The sequence below is a fragment of the Balaenoptera physalus genome, assembly GCF_965194825.1.
Source record: "Balaenoptera physalus genome assembly, chromosome: 18".
Lineage (NCBI taxonomy): Eukaryota > Metazoa > Chordata > Mammalia > Artiodactyla > Balaenopteridae > Balaenoptera > Balaenoptera physalus.
In genome coordinates, this window is record NC_138899.1 from 15,022,555 (window position 1) to 15,046,923 (window position 24,369).

The 24,369-nt window shown below is 39.4% G+C and overlaps 1 protein-coding gene across 4 annotated transcripts in view; it reads left to right on the forward strand.

Annotated features, from left to right (window-relative positions):
* The window catches only part of ABCC4 (ATP binding cassette subfamily C member 4 (PEL blood group)), a 218,850-nt gene that overhangs the window by 155,400 nt on the left and 39,081 nt on the right, over positions 1 to 24,369 (forward strand). For all 4 annotated transcript variants that reach the window (XM_082434600.1, XM_082434599.1, XM_082434598.1 and 1 more), the window contains 6 exons: positions 13,387 to 13,537; positions 15,011 to 15,130; positions 16,596 to 16,706; positions 17,705 to 17,805; positions 18,849 to 19,040; positions 23,774 to 23,929. In XM_082434600.1, coding sequence (XP_082290726.1) covers positions 13,387 to 13,537; positions 15,011 to 15,130; positions 16,596 to 16,706; positions 17,705 to 17,805; positions 18,849 to 19,040; positions 23,774 to 23,929 — 831 coding nt within the window. The remainder of the gene's footprint in view (positions 1 to 13,386; positions 13,538 to 15,010; positions 15,131 to 16,595; positions 16,707 to 17,704; positions 17,806 to 18,848; positions 19,041 to 23,773; positions 23,930 to 24,369) is intronic.

A 24,369-nucleotide genomic window follows, 5' to 3' on the forward strand; every position in this document is an offset into this window, starting at 1 on the left:
TTCTGGTTTGTTTTAAAGGATGTAGGTAGTGCCAAGTGCGTTCAAACTCATTTTTTTAAAAAAATTTATTTATTTATTTATTTAGGCTGCTCCGGATCTTAGTTGTGGCTCGCGGGATCTTCGCTGCGTCATGCAGGCTCTTAGCTGGGGCATGTGAACTCTTAGTTGCGGCATGCATGCGGGATCTAGTTCCCTGACCAGGGATTGAACCCAGGCCCCCTGCATTGGGAGCGCAGAGTCTTACCCACTGGACCACCAGGGAAGTCCCACAAACTCATTTTTGATGATTCTGCTTATCCTTGGGTATATTTGATAAACCTTGAAATACACTTGGATCATTTTCATTTTTATTTTCATTCTAAAGTGTTTATTCCATATACTTTTTCTCATCTAGTTCTTTCTCGTTCCCTAAAATGAAATCTCAGGTAATTCATTTAATATTTTGTAATTATACAAAACACCTGCTTTGTGTTATTTCTTTGTTTCTTCTGTCTTTCCCTTATGAGTACTGTGTTGCATAGATTAACCTGCCCACGATCCTCTAAGATCAGATACCTTTATCATTTTTGCTTCAAATGCCCAAATAATTGCTTATTTCAGAAGTTAAGTTTGCTTTTTCACTGAGATGCAGACTAATATATCATAAAAGGGTGAGACCCTTGAAGGGAAGGGGTCATCGGCTTCCAGGATCCTCTGAGCCTGGCCGTGGAGCACGCCTGACACTGGAGCGGGACTCACGCCCTTTTCCCACGGTGCAGTTCCATCTTGGAACACACAGCTAAATAGATTTGTTTCGCTTTCTTTGCCAGTGATTTATGTTATGAAGGAGCCCAGGCCTAGAGAGTAAAATTGAAATTTCCTAGTCCTTAAATCTAATCTCCCTGCAGTTCCTGGAAAGAAAGTTTACATGCCTGATGGACTGGCTGTTGATCTACTGGTTTGTCTCTGTGTGTGTGTGTGTGTGTGTGTGTGTGTGTGTGTGTTTGCGTTTGCACATCTTTAGCCCATTCTCAAATGGACCCTCTCAATGCTTCAGTTTTTAAGGGACCAGAGGAAGTCTCTCTTCCACATTAATGAAGCTTTTCTTGACCACTCTATTCTGCAATAAAACAATGTCCATCCCTTCCAGAAAAGAAGAGACCCTGTAACAGGAGGCTGATTGCCTCTAGATGGGACGGCAGATTCAGCAACTGCTCTTTTTCGGTTAATCCATTTCTTCATTTTCACCTCCTCCTGCGTTACATCATCTCTCCATTTCCTCTGTAACATATGCTTCCGGTGTCTGCCTCCGGGGTGCCTACACTCTCTGCTCCAGTCCTCAACCTCGTTATGTTTCTTCTAAATCCGTTGTGACTCTTCCTAAACTTGTTCATGCTACTTGCCCTTGTTGTGTCATCTTAACTGTAAATCTCTGGATTCCAAATGGAAGAGTTGTTTGTCTGGCAAGTTGGATACTTTGGAAGGAATTAATAAAGGCGTCACTTAAATAAAAAAGGTGTCGATGAGACAACAGATGAGTGGGGGGGAGGGATGAATTGGAGAAATATAGGAGAATTCTGTGCTGAGAGTTTCAGAAGTGTTTTAGAAATTGTAGATGATGCATTACAGATGTGATTTATACAAGAGGAACTCTTGACATGATACCTGTTTGTGCTGTTAAATTATACCAAAACATTAAGATTTTGTATTATTTTAGAGTTGACTAACTATTCAGATTGTAGCAGTTAAGGGGGCATCTTCTGTAACGCTGCCTGGAGAGACTGGGGATGGCTTCCCATTGATTCCTGAACCTCATGTAGAGATGGAGGATGCAGAAATGGCAGGGAGCCCAGGAGAGTGTAGAATGTAGGCGGGGGCCAGCATACTGTAGATAGCTGGATTGTGAAGCTTGGGGGTCAGTCATCGAAGGAGATAAAGATGGAGAGGCCCAGTGGGACAGATCACAGGGTAACTTGTGTCTCAAGCACAGGAATTTGGTTTGGAGTGTTGGATAGAAGGCTACAGAGAGGAAGAAGAGACCACCAGAAGGATAGGATTTTGCCAACATAGGGAAGACAGGACGAGGCACTGACTTGTCCAAGTTTATCTTTGGGACATCCAAGCAGCAATGCCTTGTGTTTCTGATGAAAACCCTGGATTCTTAATAGGGGTTCCACACTGCAGGACAGTCCATCCCCTCAGGTGATGGCATTATTATCCCCATATCCTAACAGGAGAATTACAAGTTTGTACACCATTAGTTTGACTCTTATAGTTACCAGATATGTTGCCTGTCCAGTTGAATTATAGTTATTGGCCAAATTGGAGTTGTTCATCACTCCAAAGCAAGAAGGAAGTCAACATTAAAAAAAAGCCAATTGATGTGGTATATTTAATGTGATTCTACCTGAGGATGTAAGAGCCCTGAAAATGTTTTTTTCCAGTGTTCTTTGTTCTCTAGGAAAAACTTGATGTTATAGTGGTGTGATTGTGCTATTGTATTATATACTGATTATATGTTAAGGGATAATCGTCTGTGATGTCAGTAGCTTTAAGGAGTGCTGAAGTGGGGAGCCCCGCAGTCTCCCTTTCCAAGCTTGAATCCTAGCTCTCTCCCTCTCTCCCACAAAGCTACACGTTCCTTCTCTGTAAAATAGAGAAAATATTACCAACTTCATAAAGTTTGTTGGGGAGACATAATGAAGTCAATAAAATTCTAACTACATGTTAAGTGCTAAATAATGGCTAGTTATTTTTGAAATAACACATATATTTTTAATTAGGAAAAATCGTCCAATAACAGCATTATGTAACAATAAAGTAATTGTTACAGTTTCCAGGTCCATCTATATCACCACATGAGTGCGTGCCACAAAGATTCTCGGTTTGTAATCCTGAAGAATTTAATGGACACTTTCAAATGTAGACTTACAGGGGGAGAAAAAGTTGTTTTCTAAATAGACCATTGAGTACTAAATATTTCCATACAATTTCGGAAACTTCAAGATCCCTGATAACATTGAGTAAGGAGTCAGAATTATTCCAGAATTCTTTCCATTAAAATGTCCACTTTCAAGAAGTCTTCCAGTAGAAAAATGAGTGAGCGACCATGACCAGTAAGATTCGGAAGGTTGGATTTAGGCATATTAATTAATAAAATTTGGGAACTGCTGTGAGCATGCAAACTTGCACACAGCAAAATGCTGTAATTTATCGAGGAAAACTGAATTGCAAAACCTTTGCTCCTCACACACCCCTAATCCACCCAAAAACAAAACAAAACAAAACACAGCAGCTTGGCTGAGCTTAAATAACTGACTTTTCATATCCTTTCATGGACACAAAGGGCTAATCCTGAGGCTACTTGAGCCACCAATGCTGGCAGTGGTGGGGACCACCATGGAACGTGTCATTCCCTCCTCACCACACACAAAACACATTGACTGAAGCTTTATGAAGTGAAAATGCCCAAGAAAAAGAAAATGTGAAGGAGGTGTTCTCAGTCATTTCTTTCCAGAGGGGGGAGCGCAAAAGAACAAGCTGCTGCATCTGGATATTGAGAACAAAGCAAGCCTGAGACCAGGGCATAATAGGGTTGGGTCACTTGCTTTTATAGAAGCAAAGAGTGGAACTGCCTTTGCTTGTCTCAGTACCACTGACCCTTGCATTTCATTGTGTAGAGATGTCAGGAAAAGTGTGTAGAAAGCATTCCAGCCTCTCTCACTGAACAATGACTTTGTCATTTTGAGGTTTCTGTGGTGTGTTGACCCTTTCCCCACCCCCTCCCTCAAATCCCCATTGGACAAAAGAGATTGTTAGTTAGGCTGCCTTGCCCTGTTTGAAAGATCTCTGTTTTTCGGACTCTTTAAAAGTAAACTCATCCATTTTAACTGAATCACAGCATTTTCCCGCTTTTAAAATCAACAGAAGCGTTTCAGTTTGGAATTTGCAGGGATGGGATACTCCCTGAAAACGCTAGTCCCAGAGATAAAGATTCATGCACACTGCCAAGTTAAAGTGGGTTTCCTTTTTAACAGAAAGGAGAATTGATGATATTGGTTACTGGAAATATTTACAAACACTTGACCCTCGGGTTTCAGAGATTAAGGTGATATGCTTCCCACAAGCCCACTCATATGCTCCGTTTACCTTTCTTTTTAATGAAAGATCAGACGGCGGGTGGGTTTTTCCAGCTTGATAGTTAGCACACTTAGAAATCAGCAGTGCCAGCATCAGCCTGGTGACGGTTAATCAGCGGGGACCTTCCTAGGCTGGCAACCAAGTGTTCCATTTTGTCTGTCCCAGCATGTGTGGTCCAATGATAACGTTTATAGTTTAACCAGAAGCTAATTAAGACCTAAAGAAAAAAAAAATAAGGACCCCATTTTTATCAAGCCTTGCGGTGGTATTCAGAGCATAGAACTTTACATTGTAGCATAATTGGACGATGTCCATTACAAAACTATCGTGGCCCTTCACAGTGCTTTCTCTCCCTGCCATCTTGTATCTTTAGGAATGATCAAATGGACTGTTGTTCCTAGGGAGAGGAAAATGGCAAAACATTTACTCATGTTGAGCACCTTTAGAGTCTCTATATGCTCTTCTTGAGTATATTTCTTCAATTCTATCTACCAATGTATTTTCTTGATAAAATTAAGAAGAACGGGTGAGCTGGAGAACTTCCTTCATTTTCATGAAAACCTCGTCCTTGCTATTTTATGCATGGATATATGTCTTCAATCTGATGTGGAGCATGATTAATTATAATCTATTTGTCTTGTGGTTGCTCTCTGCTTTTGTGAGTTTTGTTTCTTGCAACTCTTTCTCTGGGTCTTTTGATTTAGTTTTCCCTGATTGTTATCTGCATCCAGTTAGGAAGCAGATAGGGCAGCTCTAGCATTGAAGCTAAGGGCAGCGTCCTGTAGGAGATATGTCACATGGGGCTCAGGCACCCCGCTGGTTACCGTTATCTCCCACATGTGTCCCCCAGCCTGCTTTTCCCAGTGCACCCAAGGTAATCAACACATGAAATTATGATTGTGTATTTTACACATTGCCAACACCTGCCTGAGCATAACCGAAGGTATGGGAATTGGATCCTTGTGTCATCATGGCTGTCGTTGCTGTGTTTTTCTTTTTCTTCTTGTTGTTGTTTGTCTTTTTGTTTTGTTTTGTTTTGTATGATTTGGCTGCTCTGTGGGGCTTGCAGCATCTTAGTTCCCCCACCAGGGATCGAACCCATACCCAAGCAGTGAAAGCACCGAGTCCTAACCACTGGACCGTCTTTTACTCTGTTTTTTAAAACGTATTTATTGATTTTTTTGAGGTATAGTTTACGTACGATGAAACAAGCAATTTTTCATTTTTTTGGTTAATGAGTTTTGATAATTGTTTACATCCCTTTGATTACCACAAAAAACAAAATGTAGAGCATTCCCGTTTCCTCAGAAAGTCTCTCTTGCCCCTCTGCAGTCAGTTTCCCCACCCCCGCAGTTATCCGAGATTTCTGTCGACGTAAATCAGTTTTCCTGTTCTTGGGCTCCATATGTAAATGGAATCAACATAGTACAGGTTTTGCTGTGATGCCTTGTTTTGCTTGACGTGTTTTTAAGATTTTCAAGATCCATCCATATTGTTCCTTGTTTCAGTGGTTGTTTTCTTTCTTTTTCCTTTCTGAGTCATTCCATTATATGAAGATACCACAATTTATTTATCCATTCTCCAGTTGATGGATATTTGTGTTGTTCATAGCTTTTAGCAGTGAACCTTCTTGGAGGAAGTGTTTATACGGACACAAGTTATCATTCTTCTCGGCTCTATTTTAGAGGAATGATACAAGCTCCATGTACAAGTGGAATTGTTGGGTCATAAGGTAGGCGTTTGTTAACTTTAAAAAAAATTACCATAAAGTTTTTCAAGATAGTTGCACCATTTTACACACCCGCCAGCAATATATGGGAGTTCTGGCTGTTCCACACCTTAGCAATTTTTGCAGCACTTAGTATTATCAGTCTTTGTGATTCAAGTCTTTCTGTGCATGACTACTCTCATTGTGGTGTCAATTTGCATTTTCCTGATGATTAATGATATTGAGCTCTTTCTCATGCATGCTTACTGACTATTTTTTCCAGTTATTCTAGCCACATTTGTTTAAAAGACTTTAATGGATTGAATTGGCACCTTGATTAAAAATCATCTGACTGTATGTGAGCAAGTCTGAGTTTGTATACTTTATTTTGTTCGATTGATCTGTTTATCCTTGTACCAGTACTGCAGTCTTAGTTACTGTTCGTTTTAGTAAGACTTGAAATCCTCTGGTTTAAGTCCTCTAACTTTGTACTTCTTCCTTAAGATTGTTTTGATCATTCTAGATCATTTACTTTTCTGTATAAATTTTAGAAGCCTTTTAATTTGTTTTCAATGAAAGCCTGCTGGAATTTTGATTAATATTTTCTTTTAGCTATAGATCCATTTGAGGAGTGTCTGAGTTTAACACTATTGACTCTGTCAATTATGTCTGTGGTACATCTCTACTTATTTAGGTCATGTTGAATTTTAGAAGTGTTTTGTAGTTGTTACAGAAATCTTATAATCTTTTGGTTAAATTCATTCCTGAATATTTGGTGTCTTTTGATTGTATTTATGGGATTGTTTTTAATATCACTTTCCAATTGCTTGTTGCTGATGTATAGAAATACAGTTGATTTATTTGTGAATCCACTTTGCATTTCCTGGACGTGGTTTTTCTTTTTTAATCTTGTAGAATTTTCTATATCCACAATCATGTTAGCTGTGAATATTAACAATTTTACTTCTTCATTTCCAATATTTGTTAGTTTTATTTCCTTGCTGTGGCTAGAGGTTTGAGTACAATGTTGAAAAAAGGTGATAATACATTCTTGTACTCTTAAGATAAAATCTTTTAATATTTTTCCATCAAGAATGATGTTAACTGCAATTTTTTAGGTAGATTGAATGTTTCCTTTAATTCCTAAATTCCTGAGAATTTTACTGTTTTTAAAATCAAGAATAGGTGTTAAAATTTGACCAATGTTTTTCTACATTTCTTCAGATAATTATATTATTCACCATTAATCTTTTAATGTGGTATATTATACCGATTGATATTTGCAGGTTAAATTAACCTTATATTCCTAGAATAAACTCCACTTGGTCCTAATGTGTACCATATATTTTTTTTTTACGTATCATTGTATGCAATTTGTTAATGTTTTGTCAAGAATATTTGTATCTGTTGTTCATGAGGCATTTTGGTTCATAATTTGCTTTTCTTTAAATGTTTTGCCAGGTTTTGGTATCAGAGTTATGCAGTCCTCATAAAAAGACATGGGAAATGGATATTTTTGTTATGGTCTTTTTTTTTTTTAGCTGCACCTTGCAGCTTGTGGGATCTCAGTTCCCCGACCAGGGATTGAGCCCAGGCCAGGGCAGTGAAAGCCCGGAATCCTAACCATTAGGCCACCAGGGCACTCATTCCCATGGTCAGTTTTATGTGTCAATTTGACCAGGCTGTATTCCAGTTATTCAGTCAAAAAGTAGTCTAGGTGTTACTGTGCAGATATTTTATAAATACGATTAAAGTGCATAATCAGTTGACTTTAAGTAAGGAATGCTATCTTAGATAGTCTTGGTGGGCCTGATTCAGTCTGTTGAAAGGACTTAAGAGTTAAGGCTTCCCTGACTAGAAAGAAGTTCTGCCTGTGGATAGCAGCATTGGCTCCTGCCCAAGAGTTCCAGCCTATCGTTTGTGACAGCTGGCCCTGTGGATTTCTGACTTGCCTAACCAAGTTTGATTGTGAAATACTACTTTTTTTATGTTGTTAGATTAAGTTTATTGGTATGTTGTTTAGTGTTCCTAAGACAGTTTGGATTGTAATTTTTTTTTCTTTTAATGTGTTTGCATGGTTTTTATATCATGATAATGCTGGAGTCAAATTCCCTGGAAGAATTTGGTAAAACTTTTTTCACAATCTACTTGTGAAGCCCTATAGACCTAAAGTCTTTTTTTGGTGGGAAATTTTCATATTATGGAGTCAGATTCTTAAATTGATATGGACGTATTCAGATTTTCTGTTTCATATTATGTCAGTCTTTGTATGTGGCTTTTCAAGAAATTTGTTGTTTGCATTGTATTTTTAAGTTTATGAGCACAATGCTCATTATGTCCTGTCTTTAGTGCCTGTGATATCTCTTGTGTTATTCTCTTTTAATTCACGTTAATGGTAACCACCCCCCCCCCCTTTTTTTTTAAAATATTTCCTTGGTGCTTTCAAAGAACCAAGCTTTGGGTTTATTAATTTTTCTCCTTAGAAGGTAGTTTTGTATTTCATTAGTGTCTGCTTTTTACTTTCCATTCTTTTACATAATTTTGTGTAATATGCTGTTCTTTTATTTTAAGATGGATTTTAAGACCCTTGAGTTTTATACTTTCTTTTTGTTTTTTTAAATAAGACTGTTTTTTTTTTGTTACAGCAGTTTTTAGTTTACAGTGAAATTAAGAGGAAGATTCAGAGATTTCCCATGTATTCTCTGTGGCCTTTAAAAAAAATGTTTAAAGTTATAAATTTACCTCTAAGCACCTTAGTTGCAGCCTTCAAATTTTAATATTTGTAGATATTCATTTTCTTTTATGCCAAAATTCTTTGTAATTTTATTGTAATTTTGAATTAGATGATACCCTGAAATGTATTATTGAACTTCCAAATATTTAGTGATATACTAGTTACCTTTTTGTTATTGATTTCTTGTTAAATCCGCTTAGGTCAGAATATATTCTGTACAAGTTCTGTCCCTTGAAGTTTGTTGATACTTGCTTTATAGTATAGGATATATGCAATTGAAAAGAATGTCTTACGTAATCACTGACTGCTGTGTTGTATAGTTCCTAATTAGGTCAAATATATTAATGACATTTTAAAAATCTTTTATATCTCCGTTGATTTTTATCTGCTTTTTCTATCAGTCTTTGAGATGGGTGGGTTTCAATCTCCCACTATGGGTATGGCATTGTCTATTTCTACTGAGTTCTGTCAGATTTTGCTTCATACATTATTGAGCTGTGTTATTAGGATTATGTAAGTTTGGATTTTTTAAAATATCTTTTAGATAAAATTGACCCTTTATTCTTATGAAGTGTTTTCCTTTATTTCTAGGAATCCTTCCTAACTTCATGTTAGATAGATATTCCAGCTTTCTTTTGGTTAGTTTTTACATGGGGTACCTTGTTCAACATTTTATTTCCACTTTTATTTGGTGTTATTGCTAAGCTGTGCTTTTCAAACATAGGAAATAGATGGACTGTAGTCTTGAATTTCATAATAAGCTCAAACACTGAAAAAGGTTAGTAAGGAAGCTATTGATCATTGAGATTTGCTGAACACAAAGGAAGGGAGAAGTGCACTCTGTTTCCCTAATCATTTCTCTTGTGTTGGTTAAGAAACTGTAAACCAAACCCCACCATTCACTCTTTAGTGGCGTTAACTGTGACTCAGGATTAAGAGCCACCTGAAGGATTACACAGGTTCCACAGCTAGTGTGGATCTGAAAAGATCTAAGGCAGTCAACTGAGGGATGAAAAGCATGATTAGTGAATCCTAAGGAAAGGACAGGTTTAGAAAAGCTTTATTAATATTAGAGTGTGTATGGATCTCATCATAGAGATAAGACACACCACTTTTTATCATTTTCTTATATAAAAGAGTTAATTGGGTTGGGTGAGGTCAAAAGAAATGTGATAAAGGAGGGGTCTGGAACCAGAGCTGATCTGTAGACTCCCTTAGACATGCAAGGTACCATATCACCTTACACCTGCAGACTCAATATTAACTCTAGGGTTAGTATTAAGTTTAGGAGCTTGCACTGAAGAGCTTTCCCTATTTTTCCCTTTGCTTCTATTTATCCTGTGATTGAAGGGTAAGGAGTATTGCTTCATAGAAATTACATTATATTGTTTTGTATTTTTAAAAAATATTTATTTATGTATTTATTTGGCTGTGTCAACTCTTCGTTGCAGCACGTGGGCTCTTCGTTGCTGCAGGTGGGCTTCTCTTTAGTCGTGGCGCCCAGGCTCCAGAGTTTGCGGACTTAGTTGCCCCACGGCATGTGAGATCTTAGGTCCCAGACAAGGGGTCGAACCCATGTCTCTCGCCTTGGAAGGTAGATTCTTAACCCCTGGACCACCAGGGAGGTCCCAGAAATTACATTTTATTTCTTAATACTTAGAGAGCTTCGTGTAGGCGTTCAGGATTTTACTGCCTCTACAAGAATCTTGTGTTAGCTAGCAGCACAATTGATGAGATAGTCATTTCATTGAAAGGCTTTTTTTAAAATCTCATATGTTTCCAGAATAAATAGGTAGAAGAATCTTTCCTACACCCACATCAATAAACAGCTTACTGATCAAAAACTGGGCATTATTTTTTTATCTCCCTAAATCAGAAGAAAATCTTGCTGTATTTTCTTGCCAAGAAGTGAATCTTGCTTTGTTTATTGCACTTGAGTCATATCTTCTGCAAAAATCAGTAATAGTTTAAGGCAATCTGGACGATTTGTACTTACACAACTTGGAATATAATTCTTAAGAGTCTGACTGACAGCAAAATTCAAAGATTTGAAATTCTCTTGGGGTGTTAAGAATCTTAATGATCCTGATTTTATTTTTAATCCTGTAAACAGATAATAAAAGTCCTGTCTACTTATTAAGTGATTTTATGATTAAATACATATTTCACATTGTGCCCAGTACAAGAGTGAGCAAGAGAGTTCACATAAGAATGGAGTGAGCCAAAAGTATGGATGGCATATTTGTTTGCATAAAGTAAGAAGAATACATTTTTACTGGTGTTTATAGAGAACATGTTCTTTGGCACAAGCTTCACAGAGACTAGCAGGAACAGAATCCCATGGAATTAAGTTTAAAGTAACATGTGGGTAGAGATACCTAGGAATTCCTACAGGACTGTAAGCAATTTGGAATTTAAATGCCAAACAGGCAAACAGGCCCTCATATTTCACACTGTGCTTGTGAAAGGAATATGTTAAAGTCTGCAATATTAGAATATAGTGTTAATTCTAGACTTAGAGACTTCCTGGGGAAACTTTAATCCAAGTGTATATATTGAACTTATAAAATCCTTAGCCTCATGTTTGTGTTCTTGGGGTTTATGTATTTATTAAAATTAAGTTGTGTTGTATTTTATGCTTTCTTATGAAACATTTTTAAAAAATTTAAACAGTAATTATTAAAACATGTTAGTGTGTTCTATGAGCAATCATTTTTAAGACCTTTTAATGATCAGTCTGCTCTGTGAGCTGATCAGGCTCTAATTAGCTAGGAAACTAGAACTGGTCCCTGCATGGGAGAGAATGCAAATAAATGGGGAAAATATAAAAGGGGACTATATTTAGATCTTAATTTTTTTATTATGAATTTTATCTGTATATGGGATACTGTATCAGGCAGAAATTAAAAGAACAGGCTTGGGAACAAAATGAGTAAATTCTCTGACTTCGAGCAAACTCCCAAACCTCTCTGAGCTTTGTAAACAGAAAGGATAATCTCTCCTACTCAGATGTGATATGAGAATGAAATCAGTAATGCTTGTGAAATACTAGAGAGGTGGGACCCATGGCAAGCCTCATGAAATGTCATCCATTATTGGTAATTTGGAGGGTACAGTAATAACCACCATTTATTAGGTTGTCAACCAGATCTAGAGAATTGTGGAATTTCTTCAGTATTATGAAAAAATTTGCCATGGGCACTAGCAATACAGCAGTTATCTTAGTTTTCACATTTTTTGAATGGGGAGGTTTTTAGACAAAACCATTAACATTTTCCAGAAGGCATTATTATTTTTTTTTTTCCTTTACTGTTTTTCTATACTCGATTAACAATTCATTTAGCTCACAGTGTGGTTTGTCAGAAAGAGCTGCTCACAGGACAGCAGCATTTCTGAGGATGAGAGGTGCTCATTAGACCTCCCTTCCACAGGTGGTGGTGACAGTGTCCTCTGCCTGAGTCATCCTGACATCCTAGCAAGGCTGCTTCATTCCACCAAGAAGGGTGACCTAGGGTGGACACAGTTAAATTTCCTGGGATTCACTAGTTTACAAAATGTAGCTTTTGTACTTTCATTGATATCAACTCACCAATTCATGGTGCATGAAAGAGAAAATGTCAAATTGATCTTCTGTTTGGAATATACTTCTTAGTCAGGTTTGCTTTGGTGCTTCAGAGGTCTACCATTTTTTCCCCTTAGTCTCCAAGAAATGCTCAGCAATTTCAGAGCAGTAAGTTTCCACTAATAAGAAGCAAAGTTTGAAATAAAAAAAGGATACAGAATAGGAAACATCTCAAAAAATGTTGACTTGCCTCCATTCCCCTAAGGTTATCAATCTTTGGAAGGCCTAGAGTTGGGAAGAAAATACAGAGGGGACAGAAATTGTACTAGGGATGAGGTTTATTGTTCATATTATTTTAAAAGTGTGTCTTCAAACAGAATAGACCTCACATTCAAGTTTTCTCTGTGGCCAGAGAAAAACCACAGTCACTTTGTACAGGTGACATCATTACCACACCTAGGAAAAATAGCACCTGCTCCGGTATGTCCTTGGTTAGTACTAAGCTGTTCCAGTCATTAGAATGAACTGTCTAACAGGATCCAACCTCATGAGATTCTTAAGATTCTTTGGGTCCATAAATACACCATCCCATCTCCCCTGGCTCCTTGAATCTAGAACACAATTAAGGGAGTTAGAATTTATATTTGTTATATATGAACTGGTAAGCACTTTATTTACAGTATCTCATTTAATTCCCATCACCATCCTTTTATGCTGTTGGTATATCTCAGTTTTTGCTTAGATTAAGAGTGTTTGTCAGACTTCCCTGGTGGCACAATGGTTAAGAATCCACCTGCCAATGCACGGGACACGGGTCCGAGCCCTGGTCCGGGAAGATCCCACATGCCGCAGAACAACTAAGCCTGTGAGCCACAACTACTGAAGCCCGAGCACCTAGAGCCCATGCTCTGCAACAAGAGAAGCCACCGCAATGAGAAACCTGCGCACTGCAACGAAGAGTAGCCCCCGCTCGCCGCAACTAGAGAAAGCCCGTGCACAGCAACGAGGACCCAACGCAGCCAAAAATAAACAAACAAACAAATAAATATTTTTTAGAAAAAGTTTGTCACATGGTAAGCGTGCAATAAATATCATGAGCAACACCTATAATTTTCTTCTTTCTTTGGATGGGAAAGCATTCCTTACCATTCCAACATGTCCTTCGAAGAAAGGAGTTTAATCCTAACAAAACAACCCATTACAGGTTATTTTTGAAGAGAATGCTGGATAAAGAGGCCACTGTATCTGTTTTCACTCTTCCAGACATTTCTACAAGTGATTGGTGTGGTGGGTGTGGCGGTTTCGGTGATTCCTTGGATTGCGATACCCCTGGTTCCCCTTGGCATCATTTTCTTTGTTCTCCGGAGATATTTCTTACAGACGTCAAGGGATGTGAAACGCCTTGAATCTACAAGTGAGTACCCGGGGCTCTCAGGTTGGGATGGCAACTCAGGCTGGCTTCCGTTTACGCTGTAATGAACCAGACCCCTGAAATTCTGCAGACTCTGTCTTCTGGAATTTCTCACTAAGTTAACATTAGGTAATTGGATATTATGGCCACTGTGAGTCCGTGTGGCCCTTAAGGCAAATGGAGCTGGTGGCGGGTCAGCTGCAGCTTGGCATTTTAGCACAAGGAGGACGAATGTGAGACCATGAGGAAGGGGACCGTTTCTGTCTTGTTCATGACATACTTCCTAACACAGAGCATCTACTCCATAAATACTTTTCTTAAAAATACAGTATTTCATCATGTTAGAACTAACGTCTTCTCTAGGAGATGCACAGGTAACAAAGTGATGTCAGTATTTCCTGCTGATAAAGCACAAGCTATCACTCATCCCAGAAAGGTCACAGGCTCAGAATCTGCCCACAAAAAAAGCAAGTTGCCTCATTCACGGTGGGGAATGAAAACCAAAAGGGGTCCTTCCTGCCCAGCAACCTACAACCCACCTGTTCCCTGAGGTGCAGGAGCCAGACCGTGGTGCTTGTTGTTCAGTGTGCTCTTAGAGAAGATGCCAGGAAACAAATGGCCAGTCATGTGACACGAGGCCCCAAACCGACGCGTAGTCCCTAAAAAGAGAATGGCCACTGTCAGATTCTAAAAGAGTGATATCAGTGTCACATACCACAGTGGCCTCCAAATGCCTCAAGTATCCAGTAGGGCAGTTATAAAAACATCCATCAGGTTCCCAGAGCGGAAGTCGAAACTATTCAAAGACCCCTTGACTGCATGGGTCCTCTGGGCACAAGGGCCGTGTGATGCCCAGGTGCCCCGTGGCGCACGAAGAGACTCTTGGCACAGGTGTAGGAAAATTCCCAGGATGGAAGGAGATGGCAGACTGTCCGTTCACCTTACTTATCTCGCCTCTGTCCTGTGCCAGCCCTTAAGTTTCTAATCTAAGGTGGAGACAACACACAGATACTGTACAGTTTCATCAAAATTCACACACAATTTCATCAAAATTCAGTGTGGTCAGGGACTCTGACGGAGAATTAAATTTAAAAATGATACTGAATCAAAAATTAGTGAACAGTAATTTCTACCTGGAGGGATGTCAGGGAAGAATTTGGAATGTGGCCCTGTTTGAGGAGGACCTTGACGATTGAGTTAGTATGGAGATTCATTATCTAAATCTAGGTCAGGTTTGAATTTGGTCATAGATGGTTTTAAAGAGAACCTTTCATGTCCAGGTCATAACAGTGAAGCTGAGTGTGAGCAGGAGTTGGAGGGTCGCATGGAGGATCCTCTCCAGGAGAGGGGCGTCATCCCTCTTCCTCCAGGCAGCCCTCCAGGAAGCCCTTGGGTGTGCCCTTTGGAAGGCGGTGGATTTCTTTGCATCGAGTCTCCCTGACTTTCTCTGTCGTTTGTCTGTCTCTGCTTCCCCAGCTCGGAGCCCAGTATTTTCCCACTTATCATCTTCTCTCCAAGGACTCTGGACCATCCGGGCGTACAGTGCCGAAGAGAGGTTTCAGGAACTGTTCGACGCACACCAGGACTTGCATTCAGGTCTGTAAGTTTCTGGAAATGATTTCAAAGGATGGGAGGTGCTGCCTTTGGAGGCTTGAGTCCTTGTCAGGTGGCCTCGCTGGCCCACACCTCTCTCTCTGCCTCCCCACGTCCTCCTCCCCACCCCTTCCTCTCAGCCTCCCCTCTGTGCTCCTCTCTTCCCCTGTCACACCCCTGCTTTTCTCCCCTGACTGGCTTGCATTGTCCTTCCATCAAGGTGCCCTGTGGCCTTCTGTCCGTTTAGGGAGGGTGTCAACAGATTTTATTTTTTTAAGCAAAGAGCTACACGGTCTCTGTTGCAACTACTCAGCTTTGCTATTTATTTATTTTAATAATTGAATTGTCAAAATATTTATTTATTTATTTGTTTGTTTGTTCATTTTTGGCTGCATTGGGTGTTCTTTGCTGCACATGGGCTTTCTCTAGTTGCGGTGAGCGAGGGCCACTCTTTGTTGCCGTGTTCAGTCTTCTCATTGTGGTGGCTTCTCTTTTTGTGGAGCACGGGCTCTAGGCACGCGGGCTCAGTAGTTGTGGCTCGCGGACTCTAGAGCGCAGGCTCAGTAGTTGTGGTGCACGGGCTCAGCTGCTCCGCAGCATGTGGGATCTTCCCGGACCAGGGCTCGAACCCGTGTTCCCTGCATTGGCAGGCGGATTCTTAACCACCGCGCCACCAGGGAATTCCAGCTTTGCTATTTATTACCGCACTAAAGCAGACAAAAATAACACATCAGCAAATGGCTGTGTTCCAGTAAAGCTTTATTTACAAAAGCAGGTTGTGGCCATTCTTGGCCCTCAGGCTGTAATTTACTGACTCTTTTCAGAGCATACAGGGTGGCAGACCTGAAGAAGGAAAATAATTTCTCTCTTATCAGATTTGCCACCCAGAATTTCCTCTAAGTCAGTAAAATCCTGGCCCAACTTGCCAATCTTTATTGTATTTTGAAGATAAAATGGCATTTTGAGAGCCACATGCAGATCCTGTTAGCTGATGGTCGTTTGGGTACTGGCTCCTAAGAATAAACATTGTGCAGGGCCCCGCAGTAAGTGCAGAAGGTGCTGGAAACAGAGTGTGAGCTGCGCTGTCTGCTAGCAGAGAACTAGGAACAGTCAGCCCCGCGAGAGGATGAGCCTCACGTTGAGGCCCAGAGCTGTAAGAAACACACCAACGAGACCATTTTTCTGTGTTCGTTATTATGATCGTAATTCTGTTTATAACCTGTGGGTTGAAGATTTTAGTACCTTTTCCCACAAAGCCCCTGGACTGGTATCTATGTATACCATACGTTGTCTTGTGTCAGAGCCCAGCTTTTTGTGATCTTTAGGTTGCTTGAGTGTGTAACTTTGCTGTCCTACCTTGTGTAAACATCTTTTGTAGCTCAACTGAGCAAAATGCTCTCCCTCATTAGAAGCAGCCTTCATGATACTTCTGCTTATTCATTATGCTTATTATACTTCACCAATGCAGAGGCTTGGTTCTTGTTTTTGACTACGTCCCGATGGTTCGCCGTGCGTCTGGATGCCATCTGTGCCATCTTTGTCATTGTTGTTGCCTTTGGGTCCCTGATTCTGGCAAAAAGTAAGTACAGATGTGAATAACTACCTGTATTATGATTACGATTTATAGCTTCGTTTGCAGTTATTAATTTAAACTCTTGCCTCTTAGTCTAATACCATATACCGTTTGGTTCTAGTGAATTGTATTAAAGCGTTTGCAGCGTGTGGTTTTTCAGTGTGGCCCTTGTAGAGGAGTCATTTGGGTCTTGATGAGGCCTTTAATGAGATGTCTTGATGAGGGCTTTGATCCTTTTATATTTCTTAAATGGGTTGAAGTCTATACACCTCTAGCAACTGACCTTCTGAACATTCCTGATAACGTCTTAGTGTTAGGAGGAGAGAACCAAGTGTGCTATTAAGCTTTTTGTCAAGCCTATGGCATTCAGGTTCCTCGGATCTCTTGGTTGTAGGTGCCTGGTGTACTGAGGTGAGAAATATTCTCTGTAGGAAAGAACAGTATCCTCTGCTGTGGGGGTACCAGATGAGCAGGTAATGGTGTGTGTGGCGTGAATTCACCATCCCTAACTATTCCGCAGTAACAACACTGAATCGTAGTGTTTAATAATGGAACAATGAGAGCAGTATTTTAGATTTAAAAGTACTGGCTCTGAGAACCTATTGACTTTTTTTTCGTGGTTTCCAACTGCAGCTGCGTTGTTGGGCGTACAAAGTGAAATTACATAATGGTCCTTGAAACCATAATGACGAAAGCCTGAATGAGACATGATTCCTCGCCTGTATAATACTGTCAAGTGTATGTCAATCCTGTCGGGATTAATAAACTTATTTAATAGTTTTCTGAGTTCATAGTTTCTTTTGTTTGTTTGTTTTTTCTTTCTGTTTTTTTTTGTTTTTCGTTGTATCATGGTCTCAATCAACAGGTAGTAAAAATATAAGTAATGCTGTTGTTATGTGCAAGTGTTTTAAATATTATAAAGAAGTCTTGGTACAGTGACAGTAGGATCCCAACTCAGGGTTAAGAATGGAACTAAATTATTTCCTTTCTTCTTCCTCATTTAGCTTTGGATGCCGGGCAGGTTGGCCTCGCGCTGTCCTACGCCCTTACGCTCATGGGGATGTTCCAGTGGTGCGTAAGGCAAAGTGCCGAAGTTGAAAATATGGTAACATTTACCTTTTAGTCTTTTCAGGTCTCCTTGTCATTACATCACATAAAGGCAATTCTTATGTAAAAAAAAAAAAATCTTAAAACTTTTCTTTTTTTTTTTTTTTTTTTTACATCATAGCTAACAGGGTTTGTTAGATCCTTCCTCCATCTGTTTACAATTTATTTAAAATAAAATATATACATCTTTTTCTCAGTCTTATGTATGCCATGTCAGCAGGTTTTATATTCATCACAAGCTGTCTTCAAATATAATAAATGTCTCTGTAGGAGGGAGGTTCTGAAATCCTGGAGAAGATATAAGCTAGGGTAATTCCTCATTCCTGGTGAAAGGAGAATTTAGTATTTTGAGGTTTATTTGTTTAATTCATTTAATTTAATTATTCCGCACCCTCCCCATTTGAGAATTTTTCCTCGTGTGTGTTGAACACCTGAATTTATTGGTGCCCCTTCTCTCTGAATGTACTATCAAGTTATGGTTGTTTAGAAGGCCTTAGTCAATATGTAAATTCTCTGCTGTTTCGAATATTTTCAATTTCTCCTAAAGGGAGAAAAATGATGAAAATGAAACTTTTCTATTTCGCTCTCTAACAGAGAAGAAAGTAACTAATTATGAAAATGAGGTGTACTGACTATGCAGTTCTATTCATCTACAACAGATGACCCTGCTGTAGCAAATGCTACTGGTGGGCGTCCATACATACTCTTTTCATTGACAAAATTCTCTGTTTTTTAAAATTCATTTGCGAAAATTGGATCAGTGAAATCATAGTATTCATTTCTCTAGTTCTTTTTGTTTTAATATAATGTTGAAGAAGGTAGCCATAATAAAAGTGTTACAAGACAATGAACAGGTTTACAAATCATCAGTATCCTCATCAAACTACTACTTCTGTCTTTTGGGGTTGTTAAGACCTGACATATTCTTCCTTATATAAAAGCAGATATAATGATATAAATGCAGAACATCTCATTCACAGTCTTTGAACATCCATAAACAAGACCCTCCGTTCCTAACTCATGTGATGTCATATCTTTCAGATGATTTCAGTAGAAAGGGTGATTGAATATACAGATCTAGAAAAAGAAGCATCCTGGGAATACCAGAAACGCCCACCACCGTCCTGGCCCCAGGAAGGAGTGATCGTCTTTGACAATGTGAACTTCTCGTACAGCTTAGATGGGCCTCTGGTATTGAAGCACCTGACAGCACTCATTAAATCAAGAGAAAAGGTTTGTTTTAACCATTTGCCTCTTTTTTTTTTTGCTGTGTGGATGCTGATTAGATCGGTCCCTCAGGCAGGACCAGGGCAAGCTCTTGAAAAAGAGACTAAATGAGAACAGACATGGTGGCAGGAAGCTCCCCGCACCTGCCCCTCCAGCTTCAAGTCCTGATGTACATACACCCCCTGCACTCGGGTCGTGTGTAGGTTCTCCCATTGTATCGTGTCCTCCCTGATTCCTGTGCGCACGCTGCCCCTCGACCTCGGAGACCCTTCCCTTCTGTCATGTGGCTGGTGAAAGTCTCCTCATTTTCTGAGTCAACTCTCATTCATCTGCTTCTCTGAGACCCTCTGTTCTTCCTCAGCGTCTTTTACATAATGAAAGTAACAGATGAATGGGTAAACAAATGTGCTCTATCCTTAACGATGAAATATTATTCAGCCTTAAAAAGGAGTAGAATTCCAATCTATGGATAAACCTTGAGGGCATCAGGTTAAATGAAATAAGTTAGACATAAAGAGAACAAATACTGTATGATTCCACTTATATGAGGTTCCTAGAGTAGTCAGATCCATGAAGGCAGAAAGTAGGATGGTGGTCACCAGAGACTGGGTAAGGGGAATTGGGTGTTGTTGTTTAATGGGTACAGAGTTTCTTTGTTACAAGGGAGAAAATATTCTGGAGGGACAAGAATATGAATGTACTTATCACTAAACTGTCCACTTAAAAATGGTTTAGTTGGTAAATTTTATGTTATCTGTATTTTACCACAATTAACTGGTGGCATCTGTGGCGTGCTTTGTAATGGTGGGTCTGTATCTCACAGAACCCTCAGGCTCCTTAAGATCGGCGAGCATCTGGTTTTCATCTCTTGTTCCCCCAAAACTGGCATTCTGCAGGGCACAGAGAGGGTGCTGAGGAACTGCTGGCTGGGAGAGTGAGTGAGTAACATGTACAGGTGTGAGCAACCAGTAACCAAAATACACACACAAGACAACTGTGTAAACAACTGATTACCTAGAGTGTTAAATACTTTAAGAACTGCTCTTTAAAACTCTTTCCACCACAGACGCATCTAGTGGACTACAGCCATAATTTAATGAATGATACCCTTGTGATGGGAAAGAATATTCAACTTAATGCCCAAATGGTACCCAGGGAGCAGCTTCAGTTAGTCACACGGCAAGAGCTGGCTTCTAATTATTTCCAGTTTCACCGTAGGTTGGGAAGAAGGTGAGGATTGCCGTGTCGAGAAAACATTCACTGCAGCTCTTGATGCAATCCTGTCCCTGAGAACTCTGTAGGCGATGTTTGCTTACTCACCGACAATGTGTCCATCATATTTCCTGTTTGATACATAATTCTGTTAATTTGCACATGTCTTAATTCATATCTTCTGGCTTTGGGGGAAATTTATCTAAGAAACTCTGCAGTAGAATTTAGCAACATAACATATGTGTATTCTTCTATCTTAAAATCCCCAAGTCATAGGATTAGCTGAGCTTGTCAAATGTTTGTGGGAAAATTGAATCTGGAGACTGAATTAATAACTGTAGTAACGTGACTTTCTTTACGTCTTGATCCACTCACAGTATCACCGTTAGCTTCATTTCTGTGTTTGGAGATTATACCTGGGTAGCATAGTCATGAAGCCATTTCACTCCGCCTGTGTACATCCCAGGTTTCCTCTCCTGCACACCTGCCCCAGCCCCTGTTAGGTTTCCTCTCCTGCACACCTGCCCCAGCCCCTGTTGCTCTGGGACACCCCTTTGGTGTCGGATTTGATTGACAGAGGCTGCTGCAGGGGACGATGTGGGAGTGAGCCAGGCCAGCAGAAGTGGAGCTCTATTCTCTTTCCATCCTTTCCTCTGCTGTCCCAATTTCTGGAAGTTCTAGTAAATGGGAAAAATTAATAGGCACTATGCAGGTTTCCAATTCATGGAAGAAATAGCAAGTAAAAATAAAGACCCAAAATGAGGTAAATAGCACCCTAGGCTTCCTGGTTAGATTCTGAACACTGGCCGCATTTTTCATTTAGATGATTTTGTGGTTGATTTGATCATTTTAGAGAGTACTGGGCCATTTTCAAGCCTTTTCCAGCTCTAGAGGTAGATTGATTTTGGTTTGTTATTTTTTTTTTCTTGCTCAGATCTATTACTTGAATAATACATTCTTACAGATGCTTACTAGACCTTGCTATAATGTGCAAAAATATCAGTTTGCTGCATTTTCTCCTCTTTTACATAATATTTCCTCGGAAACCCCTCCCCTCACTCCCAGATTGTCCCACTTCCCCTGCAGGCTTCCTAATTCCTTGTGACTCAGGCTGTGGTGCCCGGGCCAGCAGCACCTGCATCGCCTGGAGCGTCTTAGAAATGCAGAATCTCAGGCCCACCCAGACCTACTGACTCAGCATCGCATTTGAGGGAGACCTCGCAGTAAAGGTTTTCTCCAAGTGTCTTTGCTTTTAGGAATGTAAACTTAACTGGTAATGGTGACACTCTTCTCAGGCAATTGGTAAAACCCTTTGGTGACCTGGAAAAGACTTTCAGGTTATAGTTTTGATAACTGAATGGTAGAAATAGCCTAAGCCGGGTTTTCTTTGAGTTGCTTTTTTCTTACTCTCCTCACTGGAGTGTTGTACTTCCATTCCTGTGGCCGTAAGCAGCCTTCGGTGCCACTGCCGTATCTACGCCGTTTACAAATGTTCCAGTTTGCATAGGTGGATCAGTTTCCGTGCAGCTAATAGCATAGGAATATACACACGTTCTCACAGACACAGTTCTCACCTGTGTTCTGATGTGCGCTGATTTACATATGAGAACACCCAGAAATACAGGCATACCGCTGTTTCTTTGGGGTTTTTTGCGTGTGTGGGTGTGTTTTTTTAAATAACAAATCGAACATTTGTTGCAACCCTGCATTGAGCATGTCCATCAGCACAATTTTTCCTACAACATTTGCTCACTTCCTGTCTCTTTGTCACAGTTTGGTAATTCGTACAATATTTTAAACCTTCTCATTATAATTATATTTGTTATCGTGAACTGTCATCAGTGTTCTTAAGCTTACTACAACCCTATGAAGGCTCAGATGATGGTTAGCCTTTTTTAGCGGTAAAGTATTTGACATTAAGTATGTACATTCTTTTTTAGACATAATTCTGTTGTACATTTAGTATGTTACAGTATCGTGTAAACATAACTTTTGTATGCACAGAGGAAGAAAAATATTCATATGACTTGCTTTATTTTGCGATATTCCTTCCCATTTTTGTGGTGGTCTGGAACCAAATCCACAGTATGTTCAAAGTCTGCATGTACACAGAACAAATGACCCATATGTACATATACCCTCTAGGGCCTGCCTATATGCAGAAAGTGTCCCATCTATATTATATAAATTAGGATTTACCATATCATACAAAATGGCTACAAATGTAAATCAACTAAAGCCACTTTTCTTTCAGTTAATCTCTATAAAGGTAAATTATTTTTTGAAATTTGATTATTGTTTTTACAGACTAAGATTCGAAACTTTGGAGGTATTTAATGAGAAAATATATCAAGTTACCGTTGTATAATCAGTGCTCAGAGGGGTTGACTTCTTCTCTGTTTAAAGCCATGAGTTTTTAAAATTTACTGAATTAATTTACAAATGATTGAAAGCATATCTTAGGCCCCCATCTGTATTTAGATTTATAAATAGAGATGAAATCATCTCTTGGGAAGCTCCCACCAGGGAATTTGTAGTTGGGAAGCTCACTGGTAAAAAAAGGCCAGTTTCTGCATACATGCTTGAATTCAGACAGCTAAAATCCAGTTTTTACAATACAGTTTCATTCCTGACCAACATTTTACCTGCATTATATTGATTCTTTGATCTTATTGTTAATGCACTTAATTTCTCTCTGCTTTGATTTTAATAACTTGACCGATACGTGACATGTATCTTTCCAAGGTTTAATTAGAAGTATTAATTGGTTTGTAAAATGCCTTTTGAAGTGCTCAGATGAAAGGTCCCATATAAACAGCAAATGTTATTTGTGTTGTTGTTGTTGATCTCATTATGTATATTTTGCCTACTGGGTACTGCCTTTTAAGACACTGAGACCTGCATTTTACAATTTTAAGGTGTTTCCTTTCAAGATAGAGCATTATTAAGGTATTTCTTATCAGGAAGTGATTTTGTTTGTCTGCCAAAGAATACTTCCTCTTAAATGATAGAATCTGATATCCTGAATTCTTGTTTGTGTATAATACTTCTTACTTTTCTTGTTGACATCTCTGTAAACTTGCTCACATAATTCTCAATGTTCATAATAGCCAGACACTAGGAATACAACTAATTTAAAAGCTGACTGCTAATTGAACACGTGGGAAACTGCTGTTGCTTCACTGCCAGGAGACTGATTCTGTTATTTTTAACTCTTCCTTGGACCAGGGGTTCTTAACCGGGGACATTTGTCAATGTCTGACATTTTTGGTTGCCGCAATCTCAGGGGTGCTTCTGGTATCTAGTGGGCAGAGTCCAGGGATACTGCTAAACATCCTAGAATACACAGGACAGCCCCCATTCCCCAATGAAGAATTATCTTTCCCAAAATTTCAACAGTGCCACAGTTGAGAAACTTATAGACTACACTCTGTACGGAACTTATAAAATTCGTCTTCAACAACCAAGGGTTTTCCTAGGTTTGTCGCATATTGTGAATTCTTAATCCCTCCTGGATCTCTTTACAGGTTGGCATTGTGGGAAGAACAGGAGCTGGAAAAAGTTCCCTCATCGCTGCCCTTTTTAGATTGTCAGAACCTGAAGGTAAAATTTGGATTGATAAGGTCTTGACAACCGAAATTGGACTTCACGATTTAAGGAAGAAGATGTCAATCATACCTCAGGTATGCACTTCAGAGCACTGACACATATTCTTTTAATACGGCACCTAAGTTTAATGTCTTTCAATTTGATTGTTTTTTTAAAATTGGATGAAAGGGTTGATCCTTTTTCCCCCAACAGAGCATATTTTTAACTTCAGGGATTTTCAACAGATATTTTCATCAGATACCTGGTTTGGTTTGTTTGTTCGTTTGTTTTTTTGTGTGTGTGCCTGTGATTTAATAACTTACCCAGACAGATTTCTGGATTCAGACTTTCTCAGGTACCACAATTTTATCCACGGATAACCACATAATTCTGAAAAAATATAAGTGGTTTGTTTAGCATGTGAGTGGTTTGTGTAGGGAAACACGAATTTTAAGTGTCTTAATGATGGAATTATGCTGTAGGAAATAAGCTATCTTTTCAAAGGTGATTATCTCCCTGGAGTACTTTCTGTGAA